The sequence below is a fragment of the Diceros bicornis genome, chromosome 18 (genome assembly GCF_020826845.1).
Source record: "Diceros bicornis minor isolate mBicDic1 chromosome 18, mDicBic1.mat.cur, whole genome shotgun sequence".
Lineage (NCBI taxonomy): Eukaryota > Metazoa > Chordata > Mammalia > Perissodactyla > Rhinocerotidae > Diceros > Diceros bicornis.
Window position 1 is genome coordinate 38,237,571 of NC_080757.1, and position 15,086 is coordinate 38,252,656.

General features: G+C 35.4%; 1 protein-coding gene across 1 annotated transcript in view; it reads right to left on the bottom strand.

The window, feature by feature from the left end:
• NPEPPS (aminopeptidase puromycin sensitive) overlaps window positions 1-15,086 on the bottom strand; it is an 83,609-nt gene that overhangs the window by 25,515 nt on the left and 43,008 nt on the right. Inside the window, exons 4-9 of the mRNA XM_058560798.1 lie at window positions 8,811-8,932; window positions 5,669-5,776; window positions 3,948-4,148; window positions 3,136-3,232; window positions 2,990-3,023; window positions 2,019-2,133 (exon numbers count right to left, since the gene is read on the bottom strand). Coding sequence (XP_058416781.1) covers window positions 2,019-2,133; window positions 2,990-3,023; window positions 3,136-3,232; window positions 3,948-4,148; window positions 5,669-5,776; window positions 8,811-8,932 — 677 coding nt within the window. The remainder of the gene's footprint in view (window positions 1-2,018; window positions 2,134-2,989; window positions 3,024-3,135; window positions 3,233-3,947; window positions 4,149-5,668; window positions 5,777-8,810; window positions 8,933-15,086) is intronic.

The window sequence follows — 15,086 nt, forward strand, 5'->3', positions numbered from 1 at the left end:
ATAAAAAAGATTTCTCTTAGAGAAATCAGAAAGCTACCAGGACCAAACAAGGAAAACTAGAAACTGTTTCCATAATGACTGGGAAAAATCATTGTTGAATGACAAGTTAAGCTTTCTAGATAAAAAGACAAGCAGTACTGCTTATATAAGGAATATGTGAAATTAACAGAAACATCATGGCAGTAAGTAGTTCAGTAATGAATGGTGTTTAAGCATTTATGGAATATAAAATTCTCACCTGTTAGTAAGAATTAATAGTGGAGTGGACAAAGAATATAATGGATCACAGATAATATCAATTAAAAAATCAACTTTTTAGAAAGAGATGTCAATCTAATTTTCATTAAAGTTGATTAAATCTCTTGCAAAAAAAAAAGCAATATAGAATCCAAGATAGGGCCAGCCCCGTGGCCTGGTGGTTAAGTGCGCGCGCTCCGCTGCCGGCGGCCCGGGTTCGGATTCCGGGCGCGCACCGACGCACCGCTTCTCCGGCCACGCTGAGGCCGCGTCCTACGTACAGCAACTAGAAGGATGTGCAACTATGACATACAACTATCTACTGGGGCTTTGGGGGATAAATAAATAAATAAAGTTTAAAAAAAAAAGAATCCAAGATAGATGTAAAGGACTAATGCCATGGTGAAAAACAAAAGGGCATTTTAAAATTCTGAAAAGATCAAATATTTTCAATATTAAGTGGTAAATGGCTATTCGTCTAAGTGCTTTGTGCAGTTACTTAACTAGCAGCCTCCACTAAGATAAGCTGGTACAAAGCCAGTTATTCTCCAACCTATCTCTTAGCCCTTGAATTTCAGTTAATGAAACAACTGACATCTAATAACTAGAATAGTTACTCAAATCCAGTAAAAAGTTGTTTAAAAGCAATACGAGAATGCACACATTTCCCCTACTAAAATTTACTGCTGGTAGTTTCAAAATAAAATAATAAAAAATAAAGTCTGCTCAAAGCTGAGCAAAAAAATTGTTTGGTAGCAACAAACTTGCTGCATTAGGAAAAAAGAAGATTTCTGTACATATTTGAATACAGGTACCAACATACTTACTTCCACATAAAATCATATTTCAAAAAATTTTTTTCATCCCTAAGTAAAATTTTAAATATCCAAAGGAAAAAGGAAAGGGTTTACGTTCAAGGGCTGACGTTCTTTAGAAACTCTCTTAGACATGTAATAGTTGCTAAATGTCTTACTTTCATGCTTATTTCTGTGACATATGGACTCAACTAACATCCAAGTCAGGTTCTGCTCTTGAGCAGCCTAAAATGCCATCAGAGAATTTGGCTGGCTCCAGAATCTCCACTTCTTTCTTTGCAGACGTTCACTAGTTCACTTATTAAACCCTGTGCTCCCAAGCTCTCACACAGTTGGCTGCTATAGATAGTATTTATTTAGAGTAAGTGGTAAAGATCAAGACTAAAGGACAGAGATCATTCACTGTAAACATTATAATAAACAAGGATTTCAATGTGACAGTTGTAAATTTTAGTACACTTTACAGTTATTCTGCAGTTTCTTTGCTTTCATTTCTATGGAATTTCAACTCAATATTTTACGCAATGAAAAAACTGACCCCTAAAAACATTTCAACCTAATCAAAGATCAGTTTGTTATTTATCAGGTTACTTTTCAGCTAGAGAACTACACAATACATGGGACTCAAGAAATTATAGTTAACCTGGAATCTCACTGCATGGAATCTCTCTACCTAAGAAGAATCTTTCTTTCACCCAAATTAGTATCGTGACTTCCTCCATTTGCAGGCAAATTCTAGAACAGTTTCGGAAGCGTTTTCTGTTGAATAAAGATTGTCCATATGCTCTTGATCAAGAGAGATTCTGATAACCACTTTTCAAAGTGGACCTTTTAGAATGAAGTTTTTCTATCATTCAATTATTTTTTTGGCACAATCTTCCAGCCAAACCTAAAATACTATGTAGCCAAAATAATGCGCAGCAGGATGAAGATAAATATATTTGAGCACTTAAAAATATTAAATACCATAGTAACAAGATTTCCAAACCATTGATGGGCGAGTTCATGTCCCACAACCAGAGCAACCCACTGGCGTGATGAAGAACAGGAGTTTTTTGGATCAATAAGCAATGCAGTCTCCCTGTGTTTAAAAAAAAAAAAAAAAAAAAATTTAAATAATAAAAGTATTGCGATAAAAGCAGGCATGCACAAGTAGGGGAGGGAGGTTCAAACAGTAAACAAGATGGTCAAGTTAGGCTTTAGAGATGTCAAGAAAACATATCCTCAGAGTACACAGGATAGAAAAGTTCCAGGAAGATTAAAGACTACTCCAATAGAATTCATAGAACAGAAGATCAAAGACGTTGACACAGTTTATCAGTTTGTTGATAGGACAGCTGCCTGAAATTTTAGAAAAACTTTGTCTAAGGGATTAGAGATTATTGTGCTAGACAGAGAGAGAAGACAGTCCTTCCACTAAAGGAAGGGGAGCGGCAAGTGGGGGGAACATGCATTCCACAGTCCAAAAAGAACACTGAGCAGGCTGCCCAAAATTTAGCTCATTGAGGAAGGCAATCGAAAGCAGAAGGCAAAAGCCTGTTTACAGACCCTGCTTTAAAAATTATACAACCCACATGTTTGTACTGTGGTGAGAGACATGTAAAAACTTGGCTAGAAGATATTAAATCAGGGAAGGTTCTTCAAGTTGGATAAATAACTATGAAACTACTGGGAGGGAGAGAAGTCACTGAAATGAGAAACTCAGCCAAAAATATATCTAAAAATGTTACTAACACCAGATGCTCACTTTAAAACCTTACACTCTCAGATAGTAGCACCAGAGGGTAGTCAACTGCACTCTTGAAATGTGCACAGAAGTAGGGGGAGGTAGGAAGATTTACGGCAGATCATAAAGCTACTCAACTGTGATTAGGAAAGAAGCTCCTATGAAATCAGTGGTTGAAAAGATAAGGCAGGGTAACGCATCATTAACATACCTATAAGTAACAAGGCCCCAGTTCTCCATGGCACCTTCATAAAATAAATATAAACATTTATTGATATATATACATACTTCTTCCTCAAAATCACAAAATTCAAAAAAAGTTATTACAATTCAGCAATAAAATGAAATTTACTTTACCAGCTGCAAAGTCTGCAATAGCAATGAGATCAATTTTAGGTAGAGGATAAGGAACATTGAAGTAGTCCTTATAAAAAGGCAGGGTTTTAGCAGCAACCTATAAAAGTATAAACAAAAGGACCATCTGATAAATACTTTATTGTAATTCATATAGAAATCCACAAAGGAATCCTGTTGCAAGCCAAAATACCTCAAGTTACTAGAAACCAACCCCAGGGAGCCCCTACCTCCAAGGATTGCCTTAGCCCCAAGCTTTGTATATGTTAGCCAAACTTTAATCCATTTATACCTTGGTATGAAAAATATAATTACATATTTTCCCACCCACTCTCTGGATAAATAAATTCTACTCTAATGACTATCTTTTTTTTTTTTTTTTTTGGTGAGGAAGATTAGCCCTGAGCTAACATCTGTTGCCAATCCTCCTCTTTTTGCTGAGGAAGATTGGCCCTGGGCTAACATCCATGCCCATCCTCCTCTACTTTATACATGGGACGCCTGCCACAGCACAGCTTGATAAGAGATGTGTAGGTCCGCACCCAGGATCCAAATCTATGAACCCCGGGCCACCAAAATGGAGCAGGTGAACTTAACCACTATGCCACCGGGCTGGCCCCTCTAATCATGATCTTGTAAAATGTTAATGCAACACCAAGGTTGGTAGCTATAAAATTCTATTAAAAATAAAACCAAAGTAGCACAACAAATTTCAGATTAAAGTATAAATAACTGTACTAATAATTGATCAGAAATGTAAATTCCCCAACCTGGAGTTATGGACTGTTGGAACAATCCTCTTCAAGTACATTTACCTCTAACGCAAATTTTCCTTGCTCTGCTTTGCCAACAGGGGTGTAAACACGGACACACACACCATCTTTTGACCTTGTTTCTACAAAGTCATATTCACCCACAACAAATGCCACCAGATACGTAGACATGACAGGTGTGCGGGCAAACTTCACTTCCACTACATTTTCATCATCAGGGTACGGTTTCCGATCAATTACATTCTTTAAAAAAAACAGAAAGGAAAATTTAAACAGATTTACATTAAATAGCTTAGAGCAGACACTAGCTAGAAACTGTAGGCTTTGTTGCCTCTCCTTCCCCCTTTCCAGCATTGCTTACTTCTCTATTCCAATTCATCCAGTGCTTTATGCTGTCAAAATATTTCCTATTAAGAAGAAAGGTGATCTGATAAAGCATTCACACTAAGAAGTTGCGGGCTAAAGTGTTAAAACTACAAAGTATTTGTGAGAGAAAAAAAGCAACTTTTCTTGAATACTTACTACATGCCAAGTACTGAGGTTTTTTTTTTTTTTTGTGAGGAAGCCTAGCCCTGAGCTAACATCCATTGCCAAGCCTCCTCTTTTTGCTGAGGAAGATGGGCACTGAGCTAACATCTGTGCCCACTTTCCTCTATTTTATGTGGGACATCTGCCAGAGCATGGCTTGATAAGCAGTGAGCAGGCCCTCACCTGGGATCTGAACCTGCGAACCCTGGGCCTCCAAAGTGGAGTGTGCAAAATTAACCTATATGACAGGGCCGGCCCCCGTACCAGGATGTTTTAAGTAGACCTCAATACTTTTCAAGTGAAATAAGGACAGGAGACAACAATTATTAATATAAATAAAATGTAATTGTAGAATCTGACATTTCAAATGGCACAGATTTCTAGATTTAGAGCATTTTCTGAACCAAGGCTGGCTCTGAACAAATTTGTGATGAAATCTCCACTTTACTTTTGGAGTCCCTAATTTCCCTTTGGTGTTCTCCCTCTTTTTCCTATTCAGGTTCTGCTTCCTTAAATTCTCTCAATTCTTTCTTCCAAGGAAGACTTATTCAAGAATTGACCTGATAAATTCATTCACACTAAATTGTAAATGAATATTTCAGTTTAATATATTAGCTTCCTCTCTAAGAATATTTGAGAAGAGAATGGCATTCTATCTACGGAATTCTCTCCACCAACAAAGGAGGCAAAGGCCAGTTATTTTCAGGTGCAGTAGGCTTTTCTAAGTTCCCTAGAGTCATAGTATAGGCTACAGGCTATCTAGGTCTTAAACAAGGTAGTCCTAGACAATACACTTCAAGTGGTGAATGCTTACTCTATTTATGAATGAGACCAGTGACATCACTGAAGAGAGCATATTCCAAGAATACAATCAGCCAAAAACCTAAATATACTTAATTACGGGACTATATCTTTTAGTGTTTAATAAGACAGTCAGACTTACTTCTTTCAGGTAAATTTACTAAATTCATTGCTTATTTAGGTTCCCAAATTAAAAGAAGTAGATAATCTTATCAATATAGTTTATAAGGAATTTCTCCCATGAGGGGGGAAAATCCACAGATAAGGCAATTAAGAAAAAGAAGGCTTATTGGAAATCAAGAAAACTAACAGTTGTGTTCCTATTATGTACCAAGCACTGCGCCAGGTGGTTTCATGCCATCTCATCTAATCGGCAAACTAAATATGCTCAAATCTTATTCAAAATATAAATATACTCACAAACACATACATACCATGTTTGATAAAGCTACTCTGTCTTTAGGAACAATCAATGAGATATCAAAAGTTGCTTTGATGGCAGGCTCATCCCAGCAAGGAAAAGCCCTCCGGGCATCAGTAGCCTTAAGAAAAGAATATGATATATAAATATCACTAAATCAACCTAACGGACTACTTCGTGAAGTAACTGCCATTTCTTTCTTTCTATCTTTCATTCATTCACTTGTTCAAATATTTACCTTCTACTCAGTGCCAGGCAACAAGCTAGGCACCGACTACAAAGAAAACACAAGGCTTACTATCACTGCCACATTAGCAATTATCCAGGAACTAGGTCTGCTCCAGACCTTAACAATTTATAGTATTAGAATAATTTACAATTATATATATATATATTTTTTAAACATCCTTTTTTTTTTTTTTTTTTTTTTTTGGTGAGGAGATCAGCCCTGTGCTAACATCCACGTCAATCCTCCTCTTTTTTTTTTTTTTTTTTTTTGCTGAGGAAGCCTGGCCCTGGGCTAACATCCGTGCCCATCTTCCTCCACTTTATATGGGATGCTGCCACAGCATGGCTTGCCAGGCAGTGCGTTGGTGCGCGCCTGGGATCCGAACCTGCGAACCCCGGGCCGCCGCAGCAGAATGCGCGCAGTTGACCACTTGCGCCGCCAGGCCGGCCCCTATATTTTTGTTTTTAATAAAACATTTCAACACTTCAAATTTAATGTAAATGGCTTCATGTAACACAGAGCATATGAAGGTCAACAGTACACTGTAAGGATCCAGCACTAGGAAAATATGATAAGTTGCCTCTCTGGCTTTTAGTTCAAAAATAAAAATGAAAATATTTTCAGAATCGTTGATGTGCTTTTTTCTTTATCTGCAATGGTAGCAATAGGAATTAAGACAGATGCTCTATCAATTCCAAACAGGCCATTCATTTAATGGCATTTCCATATACTACACATAAAACTGTCACCACTTGACCTACTTAAAGAGACCTCATTCTTTCTTTAAAAATAAAAAAAGAGAAAACTTGTTAAAGCAAAATAAAATTTAGTGGTTCCTTAGAATATCAGTTATAAAAGAAAGAAACTTTAATAAAACACAAAAAAATTAAAAAATAGAACCAGTGACAAGATTCCGTATCATGCAAGGACGTAACAAAATATGCAGAGGCAGAGGAAGCACATACTTCTGAAAAAGGGTTTCTCCAAGGAAAAATGTTAGATGGCTGATTGCACTCTCAAAGAAATTAAATAAATTCTATTAAAGAACAAATAAGACATTTGAAAAGTAAGAGAATAAGCAAAGAAATGGTAGCACAGAAAAATTTAAATTAGAAGCAGCAGCAGTAGAGAAATGAAGTTATACTAGAGGAAATTAAATGAACAACACAGATAAGATTTAAAAGTTTCTAAAATATCCAAAGGACAAAGTGATGAAAGCAATCAAAGGTACATTTGAGGGATAAACTAAAGCTAAACCTATTATTGACTGATGTTCCTGAAGAAGCCATCAGAACAGAAACCACAATGAAGATGGAACAGAAGAAAATTTTGCTACACTGAAGAAAGATCTGACTCTAAACATCAATAGGGTTCACCAATTACTATGTGCAAGTTAATGAAAAGTGAAATCTGGTGAAAATTTTTAATTTTTAGGTACAAAGAAATAATTTAACAAGCAACCAGGAAAACAAAGCACAACAAAATAACACGTTACCCTACAAAGGGAGAAGAAACATTCTGACTCCTTCCCTTGACAAAATGAGATGTGAAAGACTTTGGAACAATATTTATACACCTTTGAAAAAGAAAAACTGTAAGCCAACTGTACTACTCTTATAGGTGAACAAGATGGGTTTATTACTCATTGTAGCAAGGGAGGGAGAACTCACACCAAAGGAACCATGAGGCATCTCAGTAAGAGTGTAAGAAAGAACGTATTACATGATTTGGGATTGGGTTGGATAATCTGGAGGAGGATTTAAGGAAAAAGGGATTCGCTCTAAATTGGGTGGTGCCAGAAAGTGGAGGCAATTCTATGAGAGGGTATCTTGAGAATTGCCTTATCTAGAAGGTGCAGACTAGAGTGAGCCCAAAACTTTAACTGGTAAAGTAGTAGTAGTCACTCATTTTAACCAAGAGAGGGAGTTTGTTATTTTGTGGATAGCACAGTGACCTTGCTTTTGTCTGTGCTTAGATGAAATTATGAAGTGCCCTTGTTTTGTCTTACTTTATCACAGTCTCAAAGTAACCTTGTCTGAGGTTGGTATTCTATGATACTGTTTATGTCCAACAGGAGAAAAACATGGACTAGCTGTGAGGGCTAGGACAACTTCTGGTTGTCAGGGGCTGCTCTTTCTTCTTTTTTTCCACCAACAAATCTGTTACATACCTAGTAAAACTGGTCATGTATAAAGGCAAATGAAAGATTTTCAGACATGCAAAGACTCAGGAAATATACCACCCACAAACTCTCCCTTAAGAAAAATTATTTGGAGATGTACTCCAGCCAACTACTCAAGGATGAAGTGCTCAAAAGGGCTTGAGATAAGCACTGGAATCATTTAAGCACAGAATTAAGCCAAAATAGCTGCGGCAAATGTTGTTTTGAAACAGAAGGCAACATAAAATTCTTGAAAGAGAAGATACACCAGGTAAGATAAATTAGTAGTAAACTAGATCCAAAATTTTAGGTATGTAAAACAAACAATTCAGATACGGGGCAGAAACATAAAAATAGCTGCGATCAACTGTTTCCATACTGAAATTTACAGGAACAAATTTAATTATATTTAACATTTAAAAGTACCATTAGCAAATTCAAAACAAGCTATATAACTTGCACATACTTGATAAATAAAAATCCAAGAAAGCACATATAAGATAAGATAAACAAAGGACAAAGAAGCAAAGGAATGCTATACAACAGCAGTACTATGAATTTAGTAGGAAAAGCCACAAGTGTCAAATACTAAGAAGATAATTTTAATTAAAAAAGGTACACAGTATAAAAGCAATTCAGGTACTGAAATTCATGAGTATAACTATGGCCAAAGGCACCCAACCTCAAACAGTCACAAATGATAGAGCAGACCTTTGTGAGAACGTCTAATTTAAGGTCATAATATTTTAGAGAAGAATATCATACCTCAAACTGTGTGACAGCAGCATAGCGCACCTCTCCAGAAGGAGTAGTATATTTACTCCTATAGAAACCTTTCATTTTGTCATTCAGCTCTCCAACAAAGTCTATCTTTAAGGTTCCTGTACCTGTCATTGAAGATAAATGGAAACCACTTTCATGAAGATGTTAAGTACAAGTTATCAAAAATATATCCTTAAGACACTAATTCAGTTGTTATTTACAATGTTCAAATCATTCTTTCCTGTCTCAAATAATCCTGGCAATGGAGAGAACACAGTATTTATTAAAGTAAATGGCAGACTAATCCTAAAGTAACCCTTAAAGTCACGTTTAGGGTGACTGCTTAGAAAGTTCTTTGACTTTATTAACTTAGTCTCAAATTACCAACACATGAAGATAAAAACAGGAAAGGAAACAAATATTTATTAAATGTATGACATGCTATTATGCATGGTGCTTTAAAAATATTTATCAACTTGCAAGTAGGTATTGTTTCCACTTTTTCAGATGAGGAAACTGAGGCTGAAAAGTCAAATAACTTGCCCAAGGTCACATAATTAGTAAGTAGCAAGAATGAGACAAAAACTTAGGCCTGTTTAATCCAAAGTTCATGCTCTCTGCCAATTATGCTAAGTAAATTGATGCTTTTAGACTACTTCATGCCAATTACTCTATCATTAAGACAAGACGCTATCTCTTCAATCCAAATGGAACTGATTCCATAATTTTGTAAGGAAGTGTAGGGGAGACCAATGATTTGATCAGCAAAGAGGCATAAAACAAACTCTTAGTCACCTCAATCATTTGAAATCTGATAATATTAAAGAAATACATTTAATCAATAATTATTAAATGCAAATAAAAATGCAACCTGAATATATATTCCATTGTTGTGTAAGAGCAAAATCAATTTAGACAAAGTGGGAAGTTTTGTGAGTATATATTCTTTCATAACAGAAAGAAGATGATAATTATTATCTAGCAGTCATCTACTAAATTCAGATGCGTGACAAAATAATCCCATTCTACATTTTACAAATCAAGTCACAAAAAACCCCCCCAAAATTTTGACTTTGTAATTGATCCTTATAAAGTGCCTATCTATAAGAGGATCTAGAGCCCAGGAGTCTAAAAAATCAAATATATAGTATGACTAGAAAGTGATTAGCCAATCATATCAAAACTTTTATATCCTAATGTTTTAAACTGTCATTTTGGAATGCTATAGAGCAATGACACTGACATTGTTCAAAATGTTCTTGACTTTCTCTCTCTGACATATCCTTTTGAACATTCTCAAAGTCAAATTTTCACCTTCCAAAATTGATTTGCTTTTTTGAAAGGTCCAAAAGTCATGAAGAGTCCAAGTCTGCAGAACAGGTGAATGATCAACCGCAAACTGTTTCTACATAAAACACTAAGTGCGTCTTACATGCCTCAAACTGGTTCTTTTGTGTGTGTGAGGAAGCTTAGCCCTGAGCTAACATCTGATGCCAATCCTCTTTTTGCCAGTGAAGATTGGCCCTGGGCTAACATCGTGCCCATCTTCCTCTACTTTATATGGGAGGCCGCCACAGCACAGCTTGACAAGCAGTGCGTCGGTGCACGCCCGGGATCCGGGCCTGTGAACCCTGGGCCGCCGCAGAGGAGCGCACGCATTTAACGGCTGCACCACCAGGCTGGCCCCTCAAACTGGTTCTGAAAGTAATCTCAACTGAAAATTTCAGACCTTGGCAGCAAAGTCATCAGTAGAGAAAGTGCCATATTCTTGAAAAGTAATCATGCTGGGAAAAACAAAACAACTCAATTGAAGCTTAATTGAACAGACATTTCTGATTGTTATTTTAAAAAAATCAGACATTCCATCTGAAGGAGACAATGAATACTTTTTTCTTTTAAAGAGAAGGATTGATTATTGGGACAGTAAATAGGAATACAGTAAAAGAATCTGAAAGAATTCTAAATGATTGATATTAAAGAATTTAACTATAAATAAGGCAAAACTGTTTTCTTTAGGAATTCACTGATTTTTTAAAAAGCAGATGTATACACATTCATAAAGTTTAGGAGAAATAACTTATAGACTATAAAAACCCACTATCTGTTTTGTGTGTGTGTGTGAGGAAGACTAGCCCTGAGCTAACATCCATGCCAATCCTCCTCTTTTTGCTGAGGAAGATTGGTCCTGTGCTAACATCTGTGCCCATCTTCCTCTACTTTATATGGGATGCCACCACAGCATGGCTTGACAAGCGGTGCGTCGGACTGCACCTGGGATCCGAACCTGCAAACCCCAGGCCGCCAAAGTGGAGAGCACGAACTTAACCGCTATGCCACTGGGGCGGCCCCAAAAACCTACTACCTTTAAAGAAAACTATTTGATGGAATTTTATGTTACAATTCCATAAGTGGAACTGGCCAATGCGTTTTCACTAAGTCAACTGTTAGGATGTCTTCTATATAACTCATATTCCATGGTAAATCTACTTTCAACTTTTCCTATTTGGAATAAAAGTGGATTTAAAACTCATAACTAAATAAGAAGGGCTGCTTACACTTTTACTCAGTTTTAAAGCTCCAAGGCCATCAAGCCATAACAAGATATTAACAGTGACCACTTGCAAAAAGTGGCGTACTAAACAAAATACAAAGTAATGGGAAAGGTTATTACCTGAAATCCAAACAAAATAAAGTTTTAAAAAAATCATTAATGAATTTAATTAGTGTCACATTATATAATACTAATCAAAAAAGTACTTACTATTAATATAGTAGAATTTTACGGCAAGAACAGGAGGAAAAAGGACTTCTTGACAAATTTCACTTATCAAATTTACATCATATTGAAGGACTGCCAGATTGTCTAATTTTATACCAATTTGCACGCATAATTTACACTGCTTCCTCAAATTAGATACCTTATTTCAATATCCAATGTATGCAATATTTATCTGTTTGGGGTGGTAAACCTTTTAAACCATACAATAAACTCATTTATAAATTAAACAATTGAAAAATTGGGACTTCCACCTAAAACCTTATTTGTTTAAAGCTTAGGAGAGCATAAGTGTTGTAAAACCTGAAGTAGATCTTGAAATACTTTAATAAAAATTTAGTGAGCCTACTAAATGCTATAAAATTAAAGACATTAATTTATACAAAAAGGGAGCAAAGATCATTGCCTTTATTGTCACCATTTCTTATGATCCTGTTTTTCACTCTTCAAAATGTTAATATCTTCTAGCGTTTCTCCAAATAAATGACACTCTACAGGATCCTTAACCACTGATTCTGAGATTACTAGGCCTTATAATGATTATGGTAACTTAACCACTATTCTAGAATGGTGCCAATTTCAGAAAAGATGATGTTTTACTTAGCCATATAATAGTTGGCATGACTGTTAAGTTTAATGAAGCTAAACACAAAGGTTACTAATGTCCTCCTCATATATTTCAATATTTACTCCATTACCAGAAGACAGACCACTTGTACAACCTATTAAAGTTGGAAAAAATAAAGACTTCATTCTTAAAGCAAAGAATGACTGGGTAACTTTTTGACCCAAAGAATCCTGGGAAAATGTGAAAGCCAATGATTTTCAAACAGATATTTATAGATATTTAATAATTTGATAAGTCATATTTGCAAATATGATAATTTTTTAATTCTAATATTTATATCAGTTACTTATTTATATTGTTATATCAGCTGAAACTCTCCAAACTGTTGAATTAGAGTATACTAATGGTCATAACCTTCTCTGACTTGTTCCTGCTTTTATTAGGAAATGACTTCACAATCTACCATGTCTGCTGTAAATAGTCCTTATCAACAAGGATACAACTCCTATACCCTGATAATAAATGACCTCTAATATACATAAGGGGAAAAGAAGATGGGTGCAGAATATTATGCATGGCATGCTAACTTCTGTGTTCTTAAATAGTATGTACATTCATAAATGCTTACTACAGTATGGTATAGTTTTGAAAGGATACATAGGAAACTGGTTGCTTCTGAGGAGTGGAGCCAAGAGAGGAAGACAGGGACAGAATGGCAAACAAATTTTCACTATATATCATTTGAATTTCAAACCATGTCCATGTATTACATTTTTTAAATATTTAATTAAAAAATTAAAAGATGGCACAATGTGGTCGTAGAAGTGCAGACTTTAAACTACTTGGGTTCAAATCCAGGCTCTGCCACTTACTAGCTGTTGACCTTGGGCAAGTTATTTAAGTTAATTAAACTATCTTTGTGCCTTAGTTTCTTTATCTATAGAGTAAAGATAATAGAATCTATCTCAAAAAAGGATTAAATAAATTAGTATTTGTGATGCACATAAAACAGTGGCACAGATTAAGCACTCAATAGACACGTGTACTACACATACACACATATATACACATACATGTATATATATAACACACATTCACACACACACACGTATCTTCTAAGAGTTTCTGTCTATTCTTACCTGGTGAATTCTTGCAAATACATTCTGGCTTCTTTTGATAAATATAGTATCTTTAATTTTTTTGATTTAATAAATGATATATTTCCTAATGCAGACCAACAATTGAATCTATGCTTTTTTTTTTCTATACATGCTAGGTTTATGTATCTTCTTGGCCTATTTTAAAAACCAGTTTTAAATATTTTTTGCTCTTCTCTTCATTTTTTATTTCATTAATTTCTGCTTTTAAATCTTTATTTCTCTCTTCTACTTTCTTCAAGTTACCTGTTCTTTTTGTCTAAGTTTATCTTGATGCTTAGCTAATTAATTTTCATTCTTCTTAACTAAATATCCTCTCTGAATAATGTTTTACCTGCATCCCACACGTTTTGATATGTAGTCGTTGCATTATTCAGTTCTAAATATTTTCTAATTTCCACAAGTCTTTTTTGACTAATTTTCAGAGGTATAATTTTTCCAAATATGTGAGAAGGGATTTTTTTCTCTTTTGCTACTGACTTTAATCTTCATACAGTGTGAACATAGAACACAGTCTGTAATGATACAGATTTTAAATATTTTTAAAATTTGACCTCTATCAAAGTAATAGCTCGTAGCTTAAAACTCATACAGCACTATAGGCTTATATATTTAAGCTGCAGGTTCCTGCCCAACGCTACCTTACCCCCCACATTGCTCCCAGTAGGAACTGTGTGATTTCTAAATACCTTGTCTTCATTTTTCAATTTTACACATTATTTTCTTCTTAGCATAGAAAGTTTAGCTAAACTACATCTCCCACTCCTACATCTTTTACAAAAAACTAAATTTTTTATGACCTTGCAAATCTGAAAATATCTTTACTTTACTCTCTTTAAATTCACAGTTTGGCTAAGAATAGTATTCTAGGTTAAAAATCAGATTCACTCATAATTTTGCAGGAATGGCTTCATTACAGTCTAGTTTCCACTGTTCTTTGTAAGTCTTCTGCTATTCTGATCCCTGAACTTTGAAGGTAATATGCTAGCCTTCCAGCCTTCCTCCCAACCCCCTCACCCAGGGTATAAATTCTTTGAGAGCCTCACTTTATCCCTGAAAATTGAAAGACGTGCTTTAGTGTGGGATTTTTTACATTTATTGAATTAGTCCCTCTCAATGGTGTACCTTTTCAAACTGAAGCCTCCTGCCCCATCAGTTTGGAGAAATTTTCTTGTTTTGTGTCTTTAATAATTTCCTTTTCCATTTTCTCTCTCTTTTACTAGATGGATGTTGGGTCTGTTCAGTAGATTAGTCCTCAAATCTTCCTACTACTTGGAAAATTCCTCTACTTCATCTTCAAAAACTTCTGCTGGGTTTTTAATTTCTTTCTTTTTTTGCTTTTTTGTAAGGAAGATTGTCCCTGAGCTAACATCTGTACCAATCTTCCTCTATTTTGTATATAGGATGCAGCCACAGCACAGCTTGATGAGCGGTGTGTAGGTCCGCGCCTGGGATCTGAACCTGCAGATCCTGGGCCACTGAAGTGGAGCGCATGAACTTGACCACTATGCCGCCGGGCCAGCCCCTGGGTTTGTTATTTCTATTATATTATGGTTTCAAAGTTTTCTTCCTCTAATTCTTTCTGTTTGGTGGTATTCTGTGCTGTCCTTGTTTAATGAATGTAATATTAACAATATCTCTAAGGATATTAATTCATTTTGGTTTCTTTGAGACTTTCTTTTCATTTGTCTTTGCTTCTTCCAAGTTCCTATGTTTTTATCATACTTATTATTTTATTTTTTGCTCTTTCATATTAGAAGTGTAATGAAATGTCTGGT